The sequence below is a fragment of the Rhinatrema bivittatum genome, chromosome 4, assembly GCF_901001135.1.
Source record: "Rhinatrema bivittatum chromosome 4, aRhiBiv1.1, whole genome shotgun sequence".
Taxonomy (NCBI): domain Eukaryota; kingdom Metazoa; phylum Chordata; class Amphibia; order Gymnophiona; family Rhinatrematidae; genus Rhinatrema; species Rhinatrema bivittatum.
In genome coordinates, this window is record NC_042618.1 from 145,172,419 (window position 1) to 145,194,909 (window position 22,491).

The window sequence follows — 22,491 nt, forward strand, 5'->3', positions numbered from 1 at the left end:
TCTCAATGGCTTGGGATCACTGTTATCAGCCCAGTGGGGGCAATTTTAAAACTGTGCACAGAAGTATAAAGTCTGCAGGTACTTTTTACTCAAAGATTCTATGCCCATTCTCAAAGTTCCCTTTGAAAATTGAGTCAGAAAATATACGCGCACAGACCTGCACCTGCTATTTATGTGGGTGTATTTTCCATGAAAATATAACGGTGTGCTTCTGAAATTTCAAAAGTACTCAGATAATTGCTAACTCCTCCCCAGCCCCCTTCCTGGGAATGCTTCTCCTATCTTTGCAGAAAGCTACACGCATGGCGGCATTACATATGTAACTGTACGCGCAGATAGGGGTAGATTTTATAATTTTGCATGAGCGCGTACTTTTGTTCGTGCACCAGGCGCGAACAAAAGTACACTGGATTTTATAAGATACACGCGTAGCCACGCGTATCTTATAAAATCCGGGGTCGGCACGCGCAAGGGGGTGCACATTTGTGCAACCTGCGCGCGCCGAGCCCGGCGCGCGCTGCCTGTTCCCTCCAAGGCCGCTCCAAAATCGGAGCAGCCTCGGAGCGAACTTTCTTTCCACCCCCTCGCACCTTCCCCTCCCTTCCCCTACCTAACCCACCCCCCCCCACCCCGGTCCTATCTAACCCCCCTACCTTTTGTTGGCAGATTTACGCCTGCTGAAAGCAGACGTAAATCTACGCGTGCCAGCGGGCTGCTGGCGCGCCATCCCCCGACCCGGGGGCTGGTCCAGAGGCCTCAACCATGCCCCCAGGATTGCACCACGCCCCTGGTCCCGCCCCCTGACCCTGGACACGCCCCCAGACACGCCCCTCCCCGCTCCTTTTACGAAGCCCCAGGACTTACGCGCGTCCCGGGGCTGTGCGCACGCCGGCGGCCTATGCAAAATAGGTGCGCCGGCGCGCGAGGGCCCTGCGTGCGTAAATCCGTCCGGATTTACGCGCGCAGGGCATTTAAAATCTGGCCCATAGGGTAGGCGGTTTCCAAAGACCCCTATAGCCGAGCACCGTTTTACCCGCAGAAATGCCTTTGAAAATTGTTCTTTGCCATTTTAACTAATAAAAGCAGCACTGTATGCACTCTGTGCATGTAATGCAGTAAAACCAGGACCAGCTCACCCTGTCTTAGGTGACATGGTAGTTTTGTATATGGAAAAAAAGTTACTTCTAAATACTAAATGACAGTGGTCAATCTTTATAGCAAACAGACTGGGGGCAGAATGAATTTGTTAGTGTTGTAGAACACATTTATTCTGGCAGAATTTGACTCTTGTAATTACTGTGGAAGATTGACTCTAAGGGACGGGGCTTCCATGTATTATCCTCAAGAACTGTTACAGTCTGAAGAGGGTTCTGTAACAAAGAATCCTAGTGTTCTCTTGCCAAAATGAACAATTTTTCTTTGTCTTAAAGGCGGTAGTGGTCATTGATGGGGTTTTTTGGGGAGAAGGGATGTTGCTGGTCTGGTTACAGTGGAGATAAATTCACAGCCTCTCCTCGACACACTGACTTATTACAGAGACTATTAAGGCTGATATGAAAGTGTTCCTGATCATGTCCTTGCCCATGTCTCAGTCTGAACTTCTCTGTAATCACATTCCCGAATTTTCACCCATTACGGATGTTAGAATTCAAGGAGATGCCGCTAATCATCTCAGAGGAGAAGAGGATGATTTATAAGATGCTATAAACTCCTTGTGCAGTGTAAATGTTTTTACTTCAAGAAAGTCGGGCATGTAGATTTACATTTTTATTCATTCATAAATATAAATTAGAGTGCCTTCTTTTAGCATGCTATCTCTGCCAAAGTGTTTGTCTCCTAGGGTGTGCTTTGTCTTAGCGAATGTACACAGTTTTAAGATAGGGAGCGGGTACTCTTTGAACTACTTCCACTACCTACCACATCAAAGAGAAGCATATGTTTGCCAAAGTTAGCTTTTGCCAGCAGCGCTTGAGAATTAATCAGGAAGATGAGGAATGCAACATTTTAAACACCTCAGACAGTGATTTCTCTGTCTATTTCGAGAAAGCAAAGGCCGTTTTTAGTCTTAGTCCGGTAGTTCCTACCTCCAGTCTTCTTGGCTCCCAAACAGGTCTGGATTTCAGGATAACCAAATTTACGAATTTGCCTGGTCGTTCAGTCAAAGTTGGGAAATTTTTTATTGCAATTCAATATAATTGGCCTTGTACAGTTAACATTTTTATATTTATTAATGTATGGTCGATTAGTGGTTCATCGTATTATGGGTATCATGAAAAAGCATCATTAGCAGTTTAGAGTCCGACTAGCGTTAAGAACTCCTGGTTTAAAAATGATATATTTTGTTGCAAAATATATCAACCGGTGTGTCTCGACACACCAGTGTGTTGCCAAGCACCGACAGGTATATCGCGCACTTCCTGGTCTCCCGCTGCTCTTCCCTCTCTCTCCCCACCCCAGCAAGATGCACACAATTCTTCAACGAACACTGCTGCTGTTCCTGCCAGTGCTATCAGCACATTCAAGCCCTGAGAGGAATGGCAGCACTGTACATGGAAGCCGGCAACAGCAACATGGCCTTTTCTTCTTCTTCCCACTCCTGCTGCCCGAAGAGGAAGTGATATTCAGCAGGGTAGGTGGGAAGAAGAAAGGGCTATGCTGCTGCTGCTGCCGCCACTGCAGAGATCATGTCCCAAAGCTCCCTCCACCTCCCGCAATCGCGGGAGAACTTCCATCTCCTTTCTGAGGCAGTCTTTCACCCCCGCAGATCTGGGACAGCTAATCGATGGATCTCCCAAACAGCCATGTGGCAGGAAATCCCCGCAGCTGCATTCTCAGCTGACTGCTCTGCATCGCGATGATGTGTGTATGTGAGAGATTGGTCAGGGAGGTGACTGGTGTGTGTGTGTGTGTGTTTGTGTGTGAGAGAGAGAAAGAGAGATTGATCAGGGAGGTGACAGGTATGTGTGTGAGAGAGACTGGTCGGGGAGATGACTAGTGTGTGAGTGACAGAAAGTGTGTGTGGGCCTTACAGAAGAGTAGTATGAGGACAGAGCTTCAGCAGCCATTGCTGCTTCTGGTGTGTGCTATTGGCCTACAAGGGAAAGGAGTAGGAGAGTTGCTGGAGAGGGTAAGTAAAGGTGGCTTTTTAAGTTTTTAATGATTGGATGTTATTCTATTTATCAGTTGTTTTGAAATATTTATTCTAGTTTTAGAATTTTTATTTTATATTTCTTGGGAAATGTATAAATAAAAATATGGAGACAAAAACTGAACTGGAAACAGCAAGAAGCCAAACTGAGTGTATGCAGTCCAACAATGGAAAAACAAAAACATTAACTTAATGGTTACTTTATTCTATATTTGGTAAGGGTCTGTGTTCTGCATGTGTGACTCAGGTAAGGGTATTCTGCAAAGTTGTAGCTTCTGTGTATAGGTCTATAGCAGCATGGCTAGTTCTGTTTTCCTAATAGGAGTTGTATTGGTGTTTAGGGCCTGGTTAAATATTTGTAGCATTGCCTTTTCATAGGTAGGGTTGTAACTGTTTGAGTGTGTTCCATAATACAGGTGTAACTTTTTGCGCTTTAGTTTGTGTACATTATTGCAGATTCTGGGTGTCTGTTAGGTGCTATATTTCTGTTTACATTTCTCCAGTTTTGCACTGCATGGAGAGTGTTTTTTTTGGGGTTTCCATTACAGTTTCTGTCTCCATATTTGTAATTTGTGGTCTTTCAGTACTTGAAGATCGATTCTATGTGTGTGACCGAAGTGAAGTATTTTACTAGCATGTAAGCATTTGTACCAATCTTACTTGTTGTGTTTTCTCCATAGGACTGTTTTTTCATAAGGAGGGCTATTGCACCTGGTAGGAGAAAGTGTTTATGTTGCAGTTACTAAGATGACACCAGAAATATCTTTTTTTGTATGGTAAATTGAACGGGGAATGTCTTAGTTCTGTTCTGTACCCATTGTTGGGGGGGTCGGGGCAGTTCCTGTAGATACAGAGTATTTGTTTACGTTTAGCCCCATGACGGTCATGTGTTCAGTGTGTCATGCATGTGAGAACCATCTGTCAGGTGTGTCCAGGCAGAAAAAAGGTTGAGAACTACTGCTTTAGGATATAAATTTACTGTCTAAATTTAGATGATAGACCATGCACGCTAGCTTGGGCCCTTCATGGAACTTCCAGAGAAGAGTAGGGATGAGGAACAGTGTGAATATTTTTCTCTAACTAGAGCTGGGAGATTGAGGCTTAGGGGATGTAGTCAAACACAGCTTAGAACTCCCTACCCCCAGTCCTTTGCGGTCACTACTGACTCATATCGCTCTCCTATCAGTGATATTAGTAGATATTTTCTATATAACCCAGCATTCCATGGGAAGTGCGTAGAACTACTCTTCTGGGAGCTGCAGGTTGGTGTCCTATGTTAATTCACTTGCTACTTCAAAACTATTCAGGCTTGTGTAGAACCATGTCATGCTTTAAGTTTTGCAGCTTCAATGGAAATCAGGTAGAGAAATCTGACAAATGAGCTACACCTCAACAATCGATGCCAAGAGAATAAAACTAAAGTTTTAGAGGAAAACTCTTGGGACTACCGCCATGAAAATATTTAGCGGTACTGATTGCCTTTCTTTCTCTTTACCAGAAAGCATAGATGGCTGTGATAAGGATAATCCTCCACTAATTATCTAGCAGTAAAGATGATTATCTGTGGAGTATTTCAACATTGCAGCGGTTTAGATGAATGTTTGAGGTCTGTCGTATTTGCTTTATTTTGCTGCCTCTTTTCCATCCCAGCTGCCCTTCCTTTACACTTCTCAAGCGGTTCACTATCTAGGCGTAGCCTTAAGACGTTTACACACCTAAAATGATTTTTAGTGAGGTTTGAGCACAATGAAGGAAACAGGGGAGGGCCTTTGAAACTTGAAGAGCCTCTTGTGTTGTCTACAGATGACCCACTGGAGAAGCAAGGGGCCCAGAGGATGTCCTGCACTATTGTAAAGCCCTCTTCTGCCTCACCTGTGGGGTAAATACTATCAGAAGGCTGCTTTGGGCCAAACCTTCCAGGAGCGTATCCCCAGTTTGTCTTATTTCTTTCTCTCTTAACTTGTTTTCTTACCCAAGTATCAATGACAGGAAGAGATAAACCACATAGATGTAATTTAAAATGTTTACAAATGGAATTAAATTTATTTAGCAGACAAGTACAAGAAATAAATAATGTAAATCTCAAGCAGAGAGTAGGACATAATAATTCTTTTCTATATATAATATTATCTATACTAAGCAAAGCTGTCGCTGTCTTACTGGGTAGAAACTGGCTGGACCCTCGCAAAGCACTAGATGTCTGAAACCAGTTCTACAAGTTTCTGTTTATATCTTCCTTCTTTATGTATTATCTGTGTATGTGACTGGCTGCACATACCATGGCTGACCCATACCCCTCCAACCAGTCCAAATCAGTTTATTCTGGTTTCCAACTGCTGACTATACCCTTCTTAAACTTTTGCTCAAGAGTCAACCCTAAGGCACCGACACCGGCCGATATCCCAGTGTACTTACATCCTTCAGATTCTCTTCTTGCCCCCTAGCCACTTTTCATTTTTGGTCACTTGCTGCTTCATTATGTGCCAGTGCTGGCCAGGCCCTGTTACATGATTTTCAGCAGTTTGGGCTCCTCTTCCAGGAGAGCCAGTCTTTACAACTCACAGTTGTATTTGGTGTTGTATCTGATCGTTAAGAGGACTGAGCTGCAACTGGGATTCTTCCTAAATATATTTGGTAGCAAACTCTGAAAGTACAGAACCTGGGACTGAAAACAGTGCAGACAAACGAGGGAAGACCCCCTAGATATCCCAGACGGCATTTCACAATCTTAAGATCCGTGGGAGCTTCTGAGGTCCCGCATGAGGAAGTCACGTGCTGGATATGACTGACAGATTGAATCGGCCAGCAGGTTATTTGGAGGCTTAGTGCACTCTTTGTTTTCAGTCCCATGTTCCACCCGCTAAACATTGTTCTGTTGAATATATTCTGGCACCTTTCCATTTGTGGCGCCTTCCTTTAATTTACTGGATGGACAGAGAGAGAGTGAAAAGAAATTTGTTGAGATTTTTAGCACTGGCACTTTGGTTTGTGGTGCCTTTCCGTCTGGATTTTTCATGGTGTATACTGGTAACGTTATTTCTGCCTTTCCAGTGCAAAGTACACGGGCCGAAGGGGGGGGGGGGGGGGGGAGGGGGACATGAACGCCCCAGACCATCCTGGGCTCCTCCCTGAGTTGTAGATCTTGCCTGTTGCACTTACTAAGTATATTGTGAGCTTAGCAGTTGCACCGCATGAACTTAATTGCAATAATCATTTTGCAAAACCGATTATAACAGGAGATGAGAAAACTTGCAAGGTGAACCATGTATGTCATCATTATTTGTTATAATTTTAAACATTTATAGAGTTATGTTCCCAAGCTCCCAATGCGTTATACGAAAAAGATCACATACATACAATTAAGAAAGCATGAAAACAGATTAGGAGCCTACCAATAAAGATATCATAAAGCAGTTGGTAATAATTGAGTCAGGCTAATATACAGTGGTAAGGGATCAGAAGAATATGGGTAGTTTTGTGTTCCCACGTTCAGAAGGCAGAGTAATCTGAGAGCCTCCTAGAATCTCTTACTATGTGGTCAGAATATATGATGTTATATTTTATAAGGTTTACATATTCAAAAAGTTAAAAATTAAAAAAAAATCATGTCTGTGATTTTGGCCATGTAAATTCATGCCACAAAGCACAATTTGGGCACGCTATGGTTCTGACACTCCTATGTTTTTTTGGGGGTGGGGGACGTGGGAGGGGATGAAAAATTTAGGATTCTCCATATCAAAATGAGTTAGGGAGTTTGGGCTCCTTCTGCTTACTTAGCACAGAATGAGCGTGTCCTGATTGATCAGCCCATGATGGTTTTTACTATACACTGCTGGTATTACTGCAGCATTAAATGTCAATCTTATTTTATGTCATCTTTTTCTCCCACAGTCTCTGGATGGATTTGTATTTGCACTAAACCAAGAAGGAAAATTTTTGTACATTTCAGAAACAGTCTCCATCTACTTAGGCCTTTCCCAGGTAAGTAACTAATAAAGTGCAATGGTAAATCATGTTGCCCATGTTGTGTGTTCACCCTTACTTTATGCTCCCATCTATATCTCGGCTCTCCCACAGCAAAACCAAGGGGCAAAATTCCAGATTCTGAGACAGCCACTGAAAAGTTGGGAAAAGGGAAATAATAATTTGCTTGGTTTATATAAAAATGAACAGTAGGAGAAGTTGTAAGAAGACCTTTTTCTAAACATGGTTCCAGCACATTGACAGGCTGAGCATGTCAGACACATAAATGCAGCCACCTCCAGGGTGGATGACAGGACAACGCATTCAATACAGGCTTTTGAAAAGGAGAAAGGAGAAGGAGCTAGATGTCTGTAGACAGTGTGTGTGTGTGAGTGTATTGGAGGGGACCTAAAGTGACTTTGTCCAAAGTCATACTCGGACTTAGTTGGCAGAGATACTAAAACCTACAAGGTGAATTTTAAAAGCTTGGCGCATGCATTAATTAGGGGATGTGCGAATAAATTGGGCTCGTGCGTGCCAAGCGGATATTAAAAGCTGCCCGGAAACGCACGTATCTCGCGCAACGTGCACATCTCCAGAAAGGGGTGGGGCATGGTCTGAGTGGGACATGGACATTTCAGGGCGGGAACCAGAGATTTATGCATTAATACTTACTTGCCCTGGCGCGTGCCAAGATCCCCTGCCACATAACTTTCATTCTGCTATGGATGGCACGAAAGTTTAAACGGATCGAGCCATTTCTGAGGGGTTTAAAGAGTCTGGGGTAACTGGGGGGAGTGCAGGCTATCAAACCGGGGGTTTGGAGGACCTTTCTGTTAACTGGGCGAACTGGTAAACTGGCAGTGGCATGGGCGTGTGCCCCTTTTAAAATCCCTCGATTTATGCGGTAGAAGCATTTGCACACACTAGCGTGCCCCGCTTAAATACATGTGTGCGCGGCCAGACTATTTTATGACATGTGCTCATGCGTTATCAAATGGCCGCGGCCCTGAAGAACGTTTCCACTGTTTGACTCTTGCTCTGTAGGAGGGACACCTTCAGAATTTGCAGCTTTGAGGAGAATTTCTGAAATAGAATCGGGGACACATGAGCGGTCCGAGAGCTCTTTTTGTTTGTCCTTTTCAGAACTGATTTTCAAAAGGCCTAGCACCAGTGGGCTTGGGTGGCTGGCTGGGCTGGAAAGCTTTCCGCCAGTGTTTTGGAATATGGGCCTCTTTCGTAGTGCTGTACATGCTTGGAACTTTGGTTTTTGACCTCTGTCTTTCTGCGGCATCTTCTAGGAACCACTCTCCAGACCGTTATCTGATCCTCAGCTGGGCTTGTCGAGGGAGTGGTTCCAGCAGCCCAGGTTCTCTCGACAGGCCTTGGCGCTTGTAAGAACAAAATACAATGGGAGTGCAAGCAGCAAAAATATATATGCTAAAAGTAAGAGTTACTACGCACAGCACTGACTTTGCTTCTGCTTTGTTGAGAGCCTAAACATGGACAATGTGGTTTAACTTGCTGCTGGTGACTTAAATTTTTTTGTTTAACCTAAGAAGTGTTTTGCTTGGCTTTTCTTTTTGCAGGGTAGTGATTAACCGTTGCAACATTGGCGCATACGCATTGTAGGATGCTCATTTTCTCTTGTTTTTGTAAACTTGTGCAGGAGAGCATATCGCATTGTTTGACCAACACTCTACCCTTTATTGGAGAGTGTTTGATGTGTGCAATATAATCTTATGTTCCGTGGGCTTCTTTCTGTGTTGGTTTGCTGCTAATTAATTAACCCCCCATATTTAATGACTGCCATGAACTGGAATGCAGTAGTCCATGTACCAGGATATTATCTGTTCAGAAATAAACTTGCACTGGAGAAACTTTCTCACACAAAGGATCATGATTAATTTATTGAGAGCAAATGAAGCTGCTTCTCTCCGTTGTTTTGAACTTTGGACCCTCTGTGCCCGGTAGGAAAAGGGGCACATTAATAGTACTTCCCTTGTGTGCTATTACTGGCTGTTTATGGAGTACCCTGCATTATCTTGGGAGCTGACACTGTGACAGGGAGTCATATGAGTCAAGAACTTGCCAAAAGAGACCATTAAAATGTATTGCATGGAAGGTTCCAGGAAATATATTTTTTCTTTCTACCTTGTGAAAGTCTCTTATGGAGAGGAGAAGAAGGGCGTATTATTAAAATAGGGTAGACTTGCTATCGTGTTTTTATTTTTTGACGAGCTTGTGAGACTTTAAAGAAACAGCATGAGTGAAGGTGGTCTAATTCCAGGGTATCATTAGCCCTGCGCCTGCTGTATGCAGAGATGGTGCGTGTTGTAATCTCACCATGCCCTTCCACATTCTGATTCTGGAATACGTTAGAGACTTTTGGAATACTGATTTGCTAGCCAGGATGATTCTTTCTCGAGTGCCCTAAGGAGTTGAAAAATGGAGATAAACTGTTTTCCTATTTACTTCTTTCTTCAACTCGCCCTGCAGAAGGGGTTCCCATAACCTCTGGCACCTGACCCAGTTTGACCTTAGCAGGTGTTTCTGTCCCTGTTGATTTTTTCTTTAACCCTCTCACTTATTGAATTCTGGGACATTTTGGGCCTGTTTTCTTAATGGGACGTGTCTAGGAGTGCACTGGATTGGAGGTTTAAGAATATTTGAAGTGAATCTTCTTATCAAGGCTGACTTAGGTCAGGTGATAAAACATAGGTGGCTTGTATAACAGGCTTGGGAAAGCTAAGTCTTCCCAAAGTGGGATGGGATCACCATAGGGAGATACCAGGCACTGAAGAGCAAGGAAAATAATTAAACCGGCTAACCACACTAGCCCTGTGCCCGCTGGCTTCTTCCTAGTTACCCTGACGCATTGCCTCCTCCCTGCTCAAGTCAGTTTGGGCTGCCAGACATCTGATGGTCAGATGGTATAACTTGCCATGGCCAGATGTTAGTAGGCTGCCCCAATGTGCACATCTTTAAGGAACAGTTGGCAACAACAGTCAAAGAGAATCAACACCAGTTAGTCTATGCAAACCATGGACTCATGGGCTGCCTCTGGTGTGTCCCTTGTTGGACTTGGAGCCAGTGCTCACTCTCAAAGCTTCCTGGGAAGATTAGGGAGAAATATGGAACCTTCCAATAGTTGTGGACTTGCTGGGCTAATTGACAGATGTTTATTGTATTTAGCATACCTTGATTTACAGATATTAGTGGTGTTTACAAAGCTACATATATAACCCAAAACATTTCTTTCTGAGAATCATAGGGAAAAAAAGTCAACAAAAAAGTAGTAGGTGATGCCTTTTTATTGAATTAACTTAATACATTTCTGACAACCTTCTGAGAATAACAAATAGTGTATGAAATTCCTGAAAGAACACAATGGCAGTAGGGTGAAGTCATGTGCGTATGATATTATAATCTTACCAACAATAGCACATCAGACGCTTGAAGTTAGTATGTGAACTCCAGAGAGCCCAGCCTTGCTGACTTTGAGCAAACGTTTGGGGAGGGGGAAGGAGAAGAAATTAGTGAGCCCCCTATCCTCACAGATGGGGCACAATATGTTTAATATAAAACAGCATTCTTTGTCGTTTAACTTTAAATATGAAGTGCAGAAGGTAAAGCTACCAAGAGGAGAGCAGTGTCAGTTCTCAGTTACACATCTAGGGCCTTGTTCCATTGGCACAGGGGTAGATTTTTTTTAAAAAGCGCGTTTGCGTACTTTTGTTTGCGCACCAGGCGCAAACAAAAGTACGCTGGATTTTATAAGATACACGCGTAGCCGCGCGTATCTTCTAAAATCCTGGATCGGCGCACGCAAGGCTGCTGATTTTGGGCAGCCGGCGCGCGCTGAGCTGCGCAGCCTGTCACCGTTCCCTCCGAGGCCGCTCCCTCATCTTCCCCTCCCTTCCTCTACCTAACCCACCCCCCCCCCCCCCGGCCCTATCTAAAATCCCCCCTTACCTTTGTCCGTAGATTTACGCCTGCGAGAAGCAGACTTAAATCTACGCGTGCCAGCGGACTGCTGGCGCGCCATGCTCCGACCCGGGGGCTGGTCCGAAGGCCTGGACCGCGCCCCGCCCCCAAAACGCCCCCTTCCAAAAACCCCGGGACCTATGCGCGTCCTGGGGCTCTGCGCGCGCCAGCGGCCTATGGAAAATAGGCGCGCCAGCGCGCAAGGCCCTGCTCGCGTAAATCCGGGCGGATTTACGCGAGCAGGGCTTTTAAAATCCGCCCCACAGAATGGGGAAAAATAATTTTTTATGATCCATAATAAAAATAATAAATTACACTTATGATTAATAATATACTTTAAAAAGTCACATATTCTGGTAACTAAATTGAAAACAATTTTTTAAATGCCTTTGTTGCAACATTTTTTTCTCATGGTATTGTTCTCTGTGCTTTTTCTGATTTTTGTCTGTTATTTCCGGGACTCATTTTTCTGTTTATTTCTTTCTGTCTGTCTCTCTCTTCCTCTCTTTATTCCCCTTTCTTTTCTTTCTGACTCTGACATCCCTCCTCCTCCTGTTGTGTTCTTCTCCTCACTTCTCTCTCTTTCATCTCTACCTCTCTCTCTCTTGCTCTCACTCATTTTTATTTATTTTTTATTTTTATATGGTACCCTGCCCAGGGTGTCTTACAATAAAAAGGGGAAAAAAATGCATACAATAAGTTAGAAAAGGGATAGAAATAGATAAGCAAACATCTGTCTCTAGCCACTGTTTCCCCCTCATGTCTCTTTTCTTCCACCTTCCCTTCTCGCATTATTCCACCACACCATCTCTCACCCCATTGCTTCCATCTCCCATCCCCTCTCAGCTTTCTCTGTGCTTGAGACCCCAGTTGATCTTCCTTCTTTTTCCTGTTGTTTCTCGGCTCCCTCCCAGTCTGTCATCACATCCTGGCCCTCCTATCTCCTCCTCCCACCTTTCTCTATGTGCGCACAACAACCCAGGGCCAGCAAAAGAACTGCGTTCTCTGCCCCCATCCCCCCCCATGGCATGCACTTCCTTTCTAAACAGGAAGTGGGTGGGAAATGGCGCAGGTCCTGTGTGCACGAGGTGTGCTCTGTCCCAAGACTAAGGCACCGATGCCACTTCCCTTGCAGCTCTGCAGTTAGGGGATCCAGGATGCCGGATGGAGGGCAGAATATTGAGGAGCCTCCCCAGAAAACTGAGAAACTTGGCCTCTCTGGAACTGTCAACTTGGTACAGTGTTATTATTCTTTTCTCCCATTAAAGCTAGCATTAATCCTTGGGAGGCTGAGCACGAGGGATTACAGGTTTCTTTTTTTATTTCTTGAATCCGGTGCTCTGCCACCTTGCCCCTATAGTAAAGAGGTAGCACTTTATTGTTTCGTTATTTCTTTGTGCTTGTATTAATCTCTTTTATGTGTAGTATCCAACAAAGTCAAATAGCCAGTAAAGATAAAGAATGAATAATTAGTCTAAGCAGGTAAAATGCTAATTAGGGAACTCCTGGAAAGCATCCTTTAAACAGTAGCTTAAAACAAATCTTACAATCCTGGTTAGTGGTGTAATCCAAATTCTGTCAAGGCAACTGCATTTTCTGTAATTGAGATGTGTATGTTTGCTTTGCATAACAGATGGCTCTGTATGCTTAGACTGATAGCTAGGAAAATAATAATTGCATTATTCTAGCCAAAAGAATATTAGCTTTTGGGTTTTGGCCATGTAATTCAGTCCTCCTGCCAGCACAGCATATGTACATATATGGATTCGATTTTCAAGGAAATTGATGCATCTGGAACACTGTGGCCATCTGAAATATCATCTGTTCAAGGGAAAAAATAGCTTTAACCCTCTGCTGTTATTTCTTTAAATCTATTTATTTTTTCCCTGCTGCTTTCGTCACCTGTGGTGCAGTAGTCTGTGTTTCCTCTAAAAGCCATGTCACATGGCTATGGTTTTGCTCTTCATCCTCCTCGGCACCTTGCACGGCTAGAATTGTTTCACTTCTGCTAACCAGCACCCCCAGAGGTGATCACCTCTTGTAACGATTGACAAAATCTCATCCTATGTCTACTGATTTTTAGCCATAGGATGAACAATTTTTAAAACCATTTCAGTGGCTTTTTGAACACTGCCCATCCTTTCTGGGGGTAAATTAGCCAGCATTCCTTGGCGATGGTCCTGGGAGCGAGCTTACATCAGGAGAGACAACAGTGCACTTCATTTCGGATTTTCAAAACCATGTGCGCTGTTCGGGTTGGAAAAGGAATCCACAGATTAAGCAGCCACAGATCTCAGGCAGATACTTTTTCCAGAGACAATAATCAAAGTGACACTGTCTATATAACTTTCCTTTCATTTTTTGAGGAAACTGTACGGATTAAAATTACCTGCAAGTTTGCTCAAATGCATGCAGTTTGATTATTGCTCCCATATTTTTTTTTTTTGCTAATAATAAATTCATTGGAAACGTATTCAGGATAAGAAAAGATAGTTTGTTCTTTCTTCCCCAGCAGTTGGTAGACATGGTTGAAGGTTTGGCAGCTGGGATTCAGTGCCAAGAAGTGCAGAGTCATGCATTTGGGGTGCACTAATCCAAAAGAGCTGTACATGATGGGAGGTGAAAGACTGATGGCTGGGAGAGAGACCTCGAGGGGATGGTATCTGATGATTTGAAGGCAGTGAAGCAATGTGACAAGGTGGTGACTAAAGCCAGAGGGATGCTGGGCTCCAGAGAGGCATGACTAGCTGGTCTTTGATAAGGCCTCACCTGGAGTACTGTGCTCAGTGCTAGAGATCGTATTTCAAAAAGAATAGAGACAGGATAGAAGCAATCCAGAGAGAGGCAATTAAAATGGTGTGGGGTTTGCACCAAAAGACTTATGAGATGAGAGTGTGAGACCTAAATATGTATACTTTGGAGGAGAGGTGAGATATGATGCAGACTTTTAAATACTTGAAAGATATCAAGGATGCACAAAGAATAAATCTTTCCAAACTAAGAGTCATGATATGAAACTCCAAAAGAGGTAGAACAGGAACAACATCAGGAAATATTTCTTCATGGACTGCCCTCCCAGAAGATGATGTGAAGACAAGAGAAGTAATGGAATTCAAAAGGGTGTGAAAAAACATAGAGGATCCCTAGTGGCTAGAGGATGGAACTGAAGAAATGGGGTAACCTATGTTAATTTTAGGTCTGCATGCAGGTAACCTGCATGGAGTGACAATTACTGCCCTAAAGAATGTGCTGGGCAGACTAGACGGACCATATAGATCTTTCTGTGCTGTCATTTACTAACAGGCCGATTCAATATAAGTGCAGGAGAGCCGGCGCTCCGTGTTGAGTGCCCGCTCTCCTGACGCACGCCCAGGCACCTCTCCTGGCCACGCAATTCTGTATTTAAATTAGGGCCCGCACTAATAAGGAGGCGCTAGGAACACTAGGGCGTCCCTAGCACCTCCTTATTAGCGGAAGCGGCAGCTGTCAGTGGGTCCAACAACCGACACTTAATTTTACCAGCTTCGGTTTCTGAACCCGCTGACAGCCACGGTTCAGAAAACGGACACCGGCAAAATTTAGCATCCGACCGACTGGCAGATTTCTTTTTTTTTTTTTCTTGAAGTTTTTATTTTTTTTTATTTTTGGGGACTCCGACTTAATATCACAATGATATCACTATGATATTAAGTCGGAGGGTGTAAAGAAAAGCAGTTTTTTCTGCTTTTCTGTACTCATTCCTGGTTTTGTCTATGGTTAACGCCTGCCTTTGGGCAGGAGTTAATTTCTGAGAGTAAAATGTGCGGCTTGGCACATTTTAGACGTATTTCGAAAACACGCAGCCAAACGGGTGCTAAATGGTGCGCTCAGTTGAGCGCACCATACTGAATCGGCCTGTATGTTACTAAAATTTCCGGAGTCAGGTGGCCACGTGCGCATGGTAGCAATTGTCCCAACCACTAAGAATTCAGGATGGAATCCCATAAGGCCTACTGTAGCATTTCCTCACCTGCTGAAACTGAAAGCGAACTGAGAAGCTTCATTATAAAGAGCCAGCTGGCAGGTCAGCCCATCAAACTGCTTGACTGGCAGACACTTCCCTGTCCGTTGTGTCAGCAGGTGCGGTGGAATGGCAGCTGAACAGTTTCCCCACAGGCCACCAGAGGAGTTGTTCTCTGGGGACTTTGTGACATGAAAAGAAAATACCATTATTGTAAAGCACATAGCACCTGCATAAACAATAAAATTCATGGATGCTTTCCAATAAGACAGTGGGTGGTGCCTTTACTGTTTAAGGCTGTCACTGCTCGCGGGTTTGACTCACACAGACACCATGCACATAGTAACTGTCTAGACAATAAGGGAATAGTTTTCAGACTGACATCCAATACCTTTTACCCATGGACTTTGCCCTGATTTTCAAAGAGAAAGTACGCGTTTGCTTTCTCTTTGAAAATTGCTTAAAGAAAATTAGCCGCACTTGATCACCAGCTAATTTATGCAGGTAAAAGTGTGCGTGTAGCTCCCTATCCCGTCCCCAGTAGCACCTCTCTCTTGTTTGTTGAGGTAAGTTTTGTTCTTTTTCATTTTGCTTTTCTTTTCCCATTTTAGCTTTTCCTTTTTTTCTTTCATTTTCTTTTATCTGTCTCCTTTTTCTGTCTTCCCACACGCTTCATTCTCTCTCACTGCAGCCTGTCTTCCTTCCTTCCAAAGATGGTGCTTCTCTCACATGCTCTGCACTTCCTGTCTCTCCTTTTCTGCCTCCCTCCTAGTCTCTCCTTTCCTCATCTATCCCACTCTCTTCTCACCTTTGTTTTTGCCCTCCTCCGGTCTTCCCTTTCTCCGTCCTCTCATCTTTCCTACACTATCTCCTCTCTCCTGCCCCTCCCCGTTTTGACTCGGTCTTACCACCCAGTCTCAATCCCCTATCCTGCAACTCCCCATTCCTTACAGCCGCTGCCCTGGCACACATCTGTACCCAATGTACCGGAGCTGGGAAAGAGAAACAAAAGAAACAGAGGGCTGGTTACAGGGCCCTTGTCAGAGTCTGTGGCAGGGAGCAAAAAAAAACCAGGAAGAAAAAGCAGCCCCTCCCCCTTCCTGCTGGGCTGGCCTGAGCACTAAGGGTCAAAAGCTAAACGAGCAGCACCTCCTGGGCTGGCCTGAGCAGGGTTGGAGGAGGAGATAAGTGGGACCCACTTAGTTGGATGAGGTGATAGTGGTGGAGGGAAAAGTACCATCCGGCCCCCACTGGTGAGCAGCAGCAGAACAAAGAAGCAGCTCCTGCCGGACCGGCCTGAAGGCAGGAGAGGATGAGCAGTTCTGCCAGGCCATCCTGAGCTGGGGCGGGGTTGAGGGAAGCGGGAGGATGAGCAGCTCCCATCATGTCCGCCTGAGCAGATAAGGAGAGAAAATGATCATTCACCTACAGGCCAACCTGAACAGCAGAAAGAGGGACTAGCTCCCAGGGCGTTTCTCTTTGCAAATTACATGCAAGTACTCTCAGTAAAAGTACCCAACTATGTGGGTTATTTAAAAATTCCACCCTAGTATGAACAGTAAGAGATGAATCTTTTATCTCCATGACCTGTAGAGCATTAGGAGGAATCTGCAGAAATTAACCAACTTTTATTATGTGCATTGGCACCCACCTAGTAGGGAGCTGCACAGCCAGAAAAGACAAGATGGGAACAAGATCGAAGAGAGTATCTAGGACAGAACATTCCATACAACTAGAGCAACCCCTGCTGCATACATAACACCTCTCCCCAGGTGTCGTCATTGTCCAGTCACAGGGGTCATCTCCAATTATGCCAAGGTCACTGCTGGCTATACATTGGTTTCATTCCTTGATGAGCCAAGAGCATTGTGCTCACATGGTGGTGTCTCTAGCAGGGTGAGCATATCTGGAGCTAAAGGAGGAAACAGTACCTGTGGGTGTTCAGCAAGAGGCACTTCAATGTTTGAGGAAGAGTGACCTATAGGTTGATCAATGTGATGACACTAGATATGTCCATCAGTGCTCTGCACCTTGTATAGCAGTAGCCCAGTGATCGTGAATGTGGAAGCAGGAACCTGGCAACTTTGATCTAGCCCCATAACATCTAGCAAACCCAGGGTCTTCTAGTATAAATGAATTCAAAGCAGATTAGCGCAGAGAAGAGTCTAGCTCCTGTTCTTGCTTGAGGTGTAATTCTGCACTGAGGTCAGGATTGAGATGGTCTAATCATGTCTTCAGGTACCGTTTCATTAGCAGTTCTGCCAGTCACACAGCAACTATGGGAATTTGGGTGCATTTTGTTCCCTGGTAAAGCCAAATATGAATTGTAATTGGTTACGTTTAAGATCTGGTAAAACATAAAACCAATACACATGCTAAAATTATAATGTGGATGGATTTGGCCATAATGATATTGTAATTGGATGTCATTATAAGTATCAATATATGTTTATGTCCCCTGATGAAGCTGGATATTTTGGCAAAACAAGGGCCCTTTGTTGGGAATTTTTAAGTATAGTTGTATAACCTGGGGAAATTTGAATATGGTTGTAAAAATTTTGGGGAACATTTGAATGAATACTTGGACTATTTGTAAAACTATTCTGGGAAAATTTGGGGGTTTATTTGTGATATTTGGGAAGATCTGGAAATTGGGATAGTTTTAATGGGAGAACATTTTGTATAAAGTAATTGTGATTGTTTATTTTAATTTTATATTGAATAAAAATTAACATAATTGTTAATGGGTATGTCTTATGATAATATTATTATATTCAGTACCCAGTGTTATACCTTCAGTTTTGTAATTACCATTGTGGTTACCTTCATAAAGTTGTGAACCGTTTCCTTCACAAGTGGCTTTTGTGTTTACCCTGGGTGACTATTAGCGGCAATATCCCCTGAAAAGGGCCATAGCAAGCACCTATAACACAGCTTCCTGCGAGCTTAATATTCTGTTTATTGAGATTGCTGAGGTTGCATTGCAGGCTGGATAATTTGGGAGGATTGTGAGTAGGAAACAACTCTTTGAGAGTGTCTTCACTGATAACTGACATCTCAGCGTTATACCCCCAGACGCCATTTTGCATTCACAACCATTGATATGGACTGTTGCTATCACTTCCAAATTATGTAACTTCATGTTCTATACAGTCTAGATGTGATATGGTTTCCCGGTTTCATCACTCACTGATGTGTCGAGCATATTTGTTGTGAATTAAGGTCCATATTGTTTCCCCTATGCCTCTTACCATTGAGTTTTGATCTGAAAACTTGTTCACTATGTCCTTTCTATTTGCAGAACTGACACCCTGCCCCTTTAAATCTGCATACAGAGCATCAGTGCTCTCCTCCACAGCTAAAACATGAGTTTTGGAAGCTCATCCCCTTGGGTTGACCGCTGAGCGACTTTCTCATTGTGACTGACAAGGTCCACATCGGTTGCTGTGACCTGGATTTCTTTCATGTGCTGCAGTGCCATTTCAGCTGCCAAAGCCTTTTTCCTCTGCAGTTGCAAGGGGTCATATTTGACTTAGCAAGGAGAAAGTACTGAAGGGCTTCCAGGGCCGCTGCAAGGGTATTAGGTGCCCTAGGCGAAACCTACACCCTGCCACCCCCTCCCTCCCGTCACGCCCTTGCCACCCACAATTAAAAATGATGCATTTATAATAGATTGTACATGAACAAGAACATTTAACTAATCTTCTGAGGCAACAATATCAATTATAACATGTATATTCTATTTATGTGCAGTGCTGTAAAAGCCTGCAAAAAAGTAATTGGTATTAGGTCTATTGTAATGTATATTGGATATGGGCTTAGCTCTCAGAAAGCCACAAGTAAACTGAAATACAATTTCAATATAGTAAATTTCTCAAATAGAAGCTCCAATAACTGCCAGCACTCAAACACTAACAACCCTACTTATGAAAAGGCAAAACTGCAATTATTACACCAGGTCCTAAAATGCCAATACACCTACTATTAGGAAAACAGAAAAAAAACCAAACTGATCTAGATCTCTACACAGAACTTACACGCTAGCAGAATACATCAACTCAGTCACACAAAAATGCAGAATAAAGTAGCCATAAAGTATTAATAAAAATTGAACTGTTTACCGCAACAGGCCAGACTATTATGCAGTGCAACAATGGAAAAACAGAAATGTTACAATGCCTCAAAAAACATCAAACAAATCAGAAAATATAAATCATTAATACAAGTAAAACCATACTAATAAAAAGAATATTTCAAAACAGCTGACAAATAGAATAACATCTAATAATTTAAAACTCATATAATTTTTCCAAAGACTAATAAAATATTTCAAACACCATCCAATACTTAAAACTTATGAAGGATAAAAAATATCCCCAGCTGTTCATACCTGGGATCTTTTGATTTCCAGATGCCCTGAGATTGTCATGGATTATCTGGGGAGAAGTGAGAGGTTGATACTCACAATCTCTCTCTCTCTCTCATATATACACACATGCTCAATCATAGAGCATGCTCTCACACACACCGACACAGACATGCTCTCTCAGACACAGCAATACACACACACACAGACATGTTCTCTCAGACACAGCAACACATACATACGTAGACATATTCTTTCACACACGCAAACATGCTCTTTCACATACACAGACATGCTCTCAGATATACACACACATGCTGTCACTGTCACAGACATGCTCTCTCACCCACACAGACACATGTTCTCACAGATTCACACAGACATGCTGTCACAGTCACATACACACATATGCTCTCACAGACAGACAGACACACGCACATGCTCTGACTCATCACTTCCTCCTCCCTCCCCAATAGAAGTACATGTCCAGGGGCAGCCTCCTCTTTCAGCACCCTCTTTCTTGAGGTCCCGGGTGGTAATGTTGCTCTGTTCCTGAGGGAGCGAGAGGGGGCGATGTTTCTGTTCCTCCTGTGCTTGAACCTAGGTCGATGTTGCCTCTTCCTGCGACGGCCTGGAGAAGGCAGGGGCGCTGTTGCTGCTGCTCCTGTGCTCGAACGCCGCACGAACCTGGCACCAATGCTGCATCTTCCTGCAATGGCCCGGGGATACGCTGTTCTTTTTCCTGCATGGCCTCTTCTTCTTCCTGCCCATGTGAACCCACCACTTCCTCTTCGGGGCCACATGGGTGGGAAGAAGGAAAAGTCATGCCGTCACCACCCCCAGGCCAGTGGCACCCTAGTGCTTCCACTGGCCCTGAGTGCTTCATTCTGGACCCCCCTAGACTAGACAATCATAAAGCTTGTTTAAAAATTTGCCAAATTTGCAATTTTCAGCAGTTTTGCACATCTTGGTCATGTAAATCCAATGCTCTCATTATAACCTTAATTCCACTTGTGGAGCTGAAACCTTGGCACTGTGATGGACGGGTCTTTAGCAATGCTATGATCTCCTCATACAGCTTAGTATTTTGCAAGGCTGGCGAGACTAGCGTATGTATGATGGCATATGTTTTCCCCCCACGCACAGTGAAGATAACAGCCGGTGTCTGTTAAGAGATCTCAGTCTCATCTGCTTCCCAAATAAAATGACAGTCTCTCTGCATAAGTCCCGGGCTGGACTCAGTGATCAAGAACTGCCCGGTGCTGCTGTCCATGCACATCAACAGCCTCAAGATCCCATTCTCGTTGCCAGAAAATGGGTGTAGAATATTAGACAGAGCCAGCAGATTTTAACCTGCTTTTAATATGTGCACCAGGAACCATCTAGTTGGGAGCCGCACAGCCAGAAAAGACGAGACAGGAACAAGAGCCAGGGGTGTCTAGCACAGAACCTGAATATTCCATAGCTCCAGAGCAGCTCCTGCTGCATGCGTAAGATGAAATCTGCCGACTCTCCCAGGACTTGCTTCTGCATCCTAGCATGCGCCTTTGCACAGTTGACATTTTTCCAGGTCCTCAGGAGAACGGAGCATTCAAGTCCCTCTCTCCAGCCCATTCATCCTCCCCCCTTTTGGCAACGAGGATGAGATAAACTGAGGGCGGGAGGCTTGCGCTGGTTTCATTCCTGAATACTGCAGTGGGGGACCGGGCTGACCCTGTCCCATCTGATAGAGCCCCAGCAGCCAGGTAACTAAAACCAGAATTCGGGAAGTCTGAAAAGATACATTTAGCGTTGGGGGCCTCTTTCCCTTTTCTTTTAAAGGCAAACGATGGGCAGGGGAACTCTGCAATTGAGGGTTGCGTCTTATTTTTGGTTAAGAATGTTACTGTAAACGAATCCTATAATCGTATGCCATAGGAAGCTGGGGTTTTGAAAGCGGCCTCTGTAGTACAAATCCATGCTTTGTGAACATGGTACTTCTACATTATTTCAGTAGTGAAGCAGTAACTGGAGCAGAGGCTTCGGCTGTCACCGCAGGAATTACAGGCTTGCAGTTACACCAGAAGCAAGGATCTCGGGAGCACATTTCCCAAAGAAAATAAATAAGGACCAGTCTTTAATCAATACACGTAACCCTGTCATACCACTAAAGCAATCTGGCTCTATTATTTCCAAAACCCAACCTCCTATAAGCCACTGTGGTTCATTCACAATAATGCTCTTAAAAAGCAAGCAAAAAGCTGTGGTCCTGCTTTAAGGAATTTATTCTAGCACTCACAGGAGTTATTTAAGAGAGATAGTCTTTCTACCCCAAGTGCTTAGAAAACAGTTGATGCGCTGAAGCTCTGGTACATCAGTATACCTGTAGCCCCTCTTTGCGGACGAGTGCGCAGCATTAGAAAACCTCTGGCCATGTGGTGTCCTGAGTTAGCAGCCGTGGGTCAACCAAATAAAAATCTAACATGAAGAAGTGCAGAAACAGGAAAAAAAAAAAAGCCTGGAATGTTGGGGAATGCAGGTGAGCAGACCCGGAATAGTTTGGACATATGGGGAAAAGAGAATCTAGGAGACACTGCTGTTTTAATTGGATCAAGGAGATTGTCTCCCTTGCCTGATTGATAGATGTTTCAGTGCTACCATGCTATGGGCTTATACAGCTGAGCTCTCTTATTCCCCTCAATCTAGTTATATGTCTCCCACTGGCACCGTGTCACTGTGTAGAATGTGCTTCATGTTCGCCGGCCTCCTGCCCCACTAAGCCTTTGGATGCTGAGCTGAGGGCTCCAGCAGGTGACAGGACACAGGTCAGCAAGATCTCATCTGTACAGCCAGGCTGGTGTGTCAATAATTTAAAAAAAAAAAAGAAAGGCTGGATCTCCAAACCCACTTCACAGAAATGGGAAGTCTCGTCAATCATGCAAAATCCATTTTCTGGTTCCTGCCTGACTGTTGATCCTGCCGGCTGCATGAGTGTTTGGTTTGTGCTGAGGGCCCAATGGGTCTCAAGCTGAGATGTACGTTAAAGCA

General features: G+C 44.1%; 1 protein-coding gene across 3 annotated transcripts in view; it reads left to right on the plus strand.

Annotated features, from left to right (window-relative positions):
• Positions 1 to 22,491, plus strand: part of NPAS3 (neuronal PAS domain protein 3) — a 1,664,600-nt gene that overhangs the window by 1,112,960 nt on the left and 529,149 nt on the right. For all 3 annotated transcript variants that reach the window (XM_029598930.1, XM_029598933.1, XM_029598932.1), the window contains one exon: positions 7,040 to 7,129. In XM_029598930.1, coding sequence (XP_029454790.1) covers positions 7,040 to 7,129 — 90 coding nt within the window. The remainder of the gene's footprint in view (positions 1 to 7,039; positions 7,130 to 22,491) is intronic.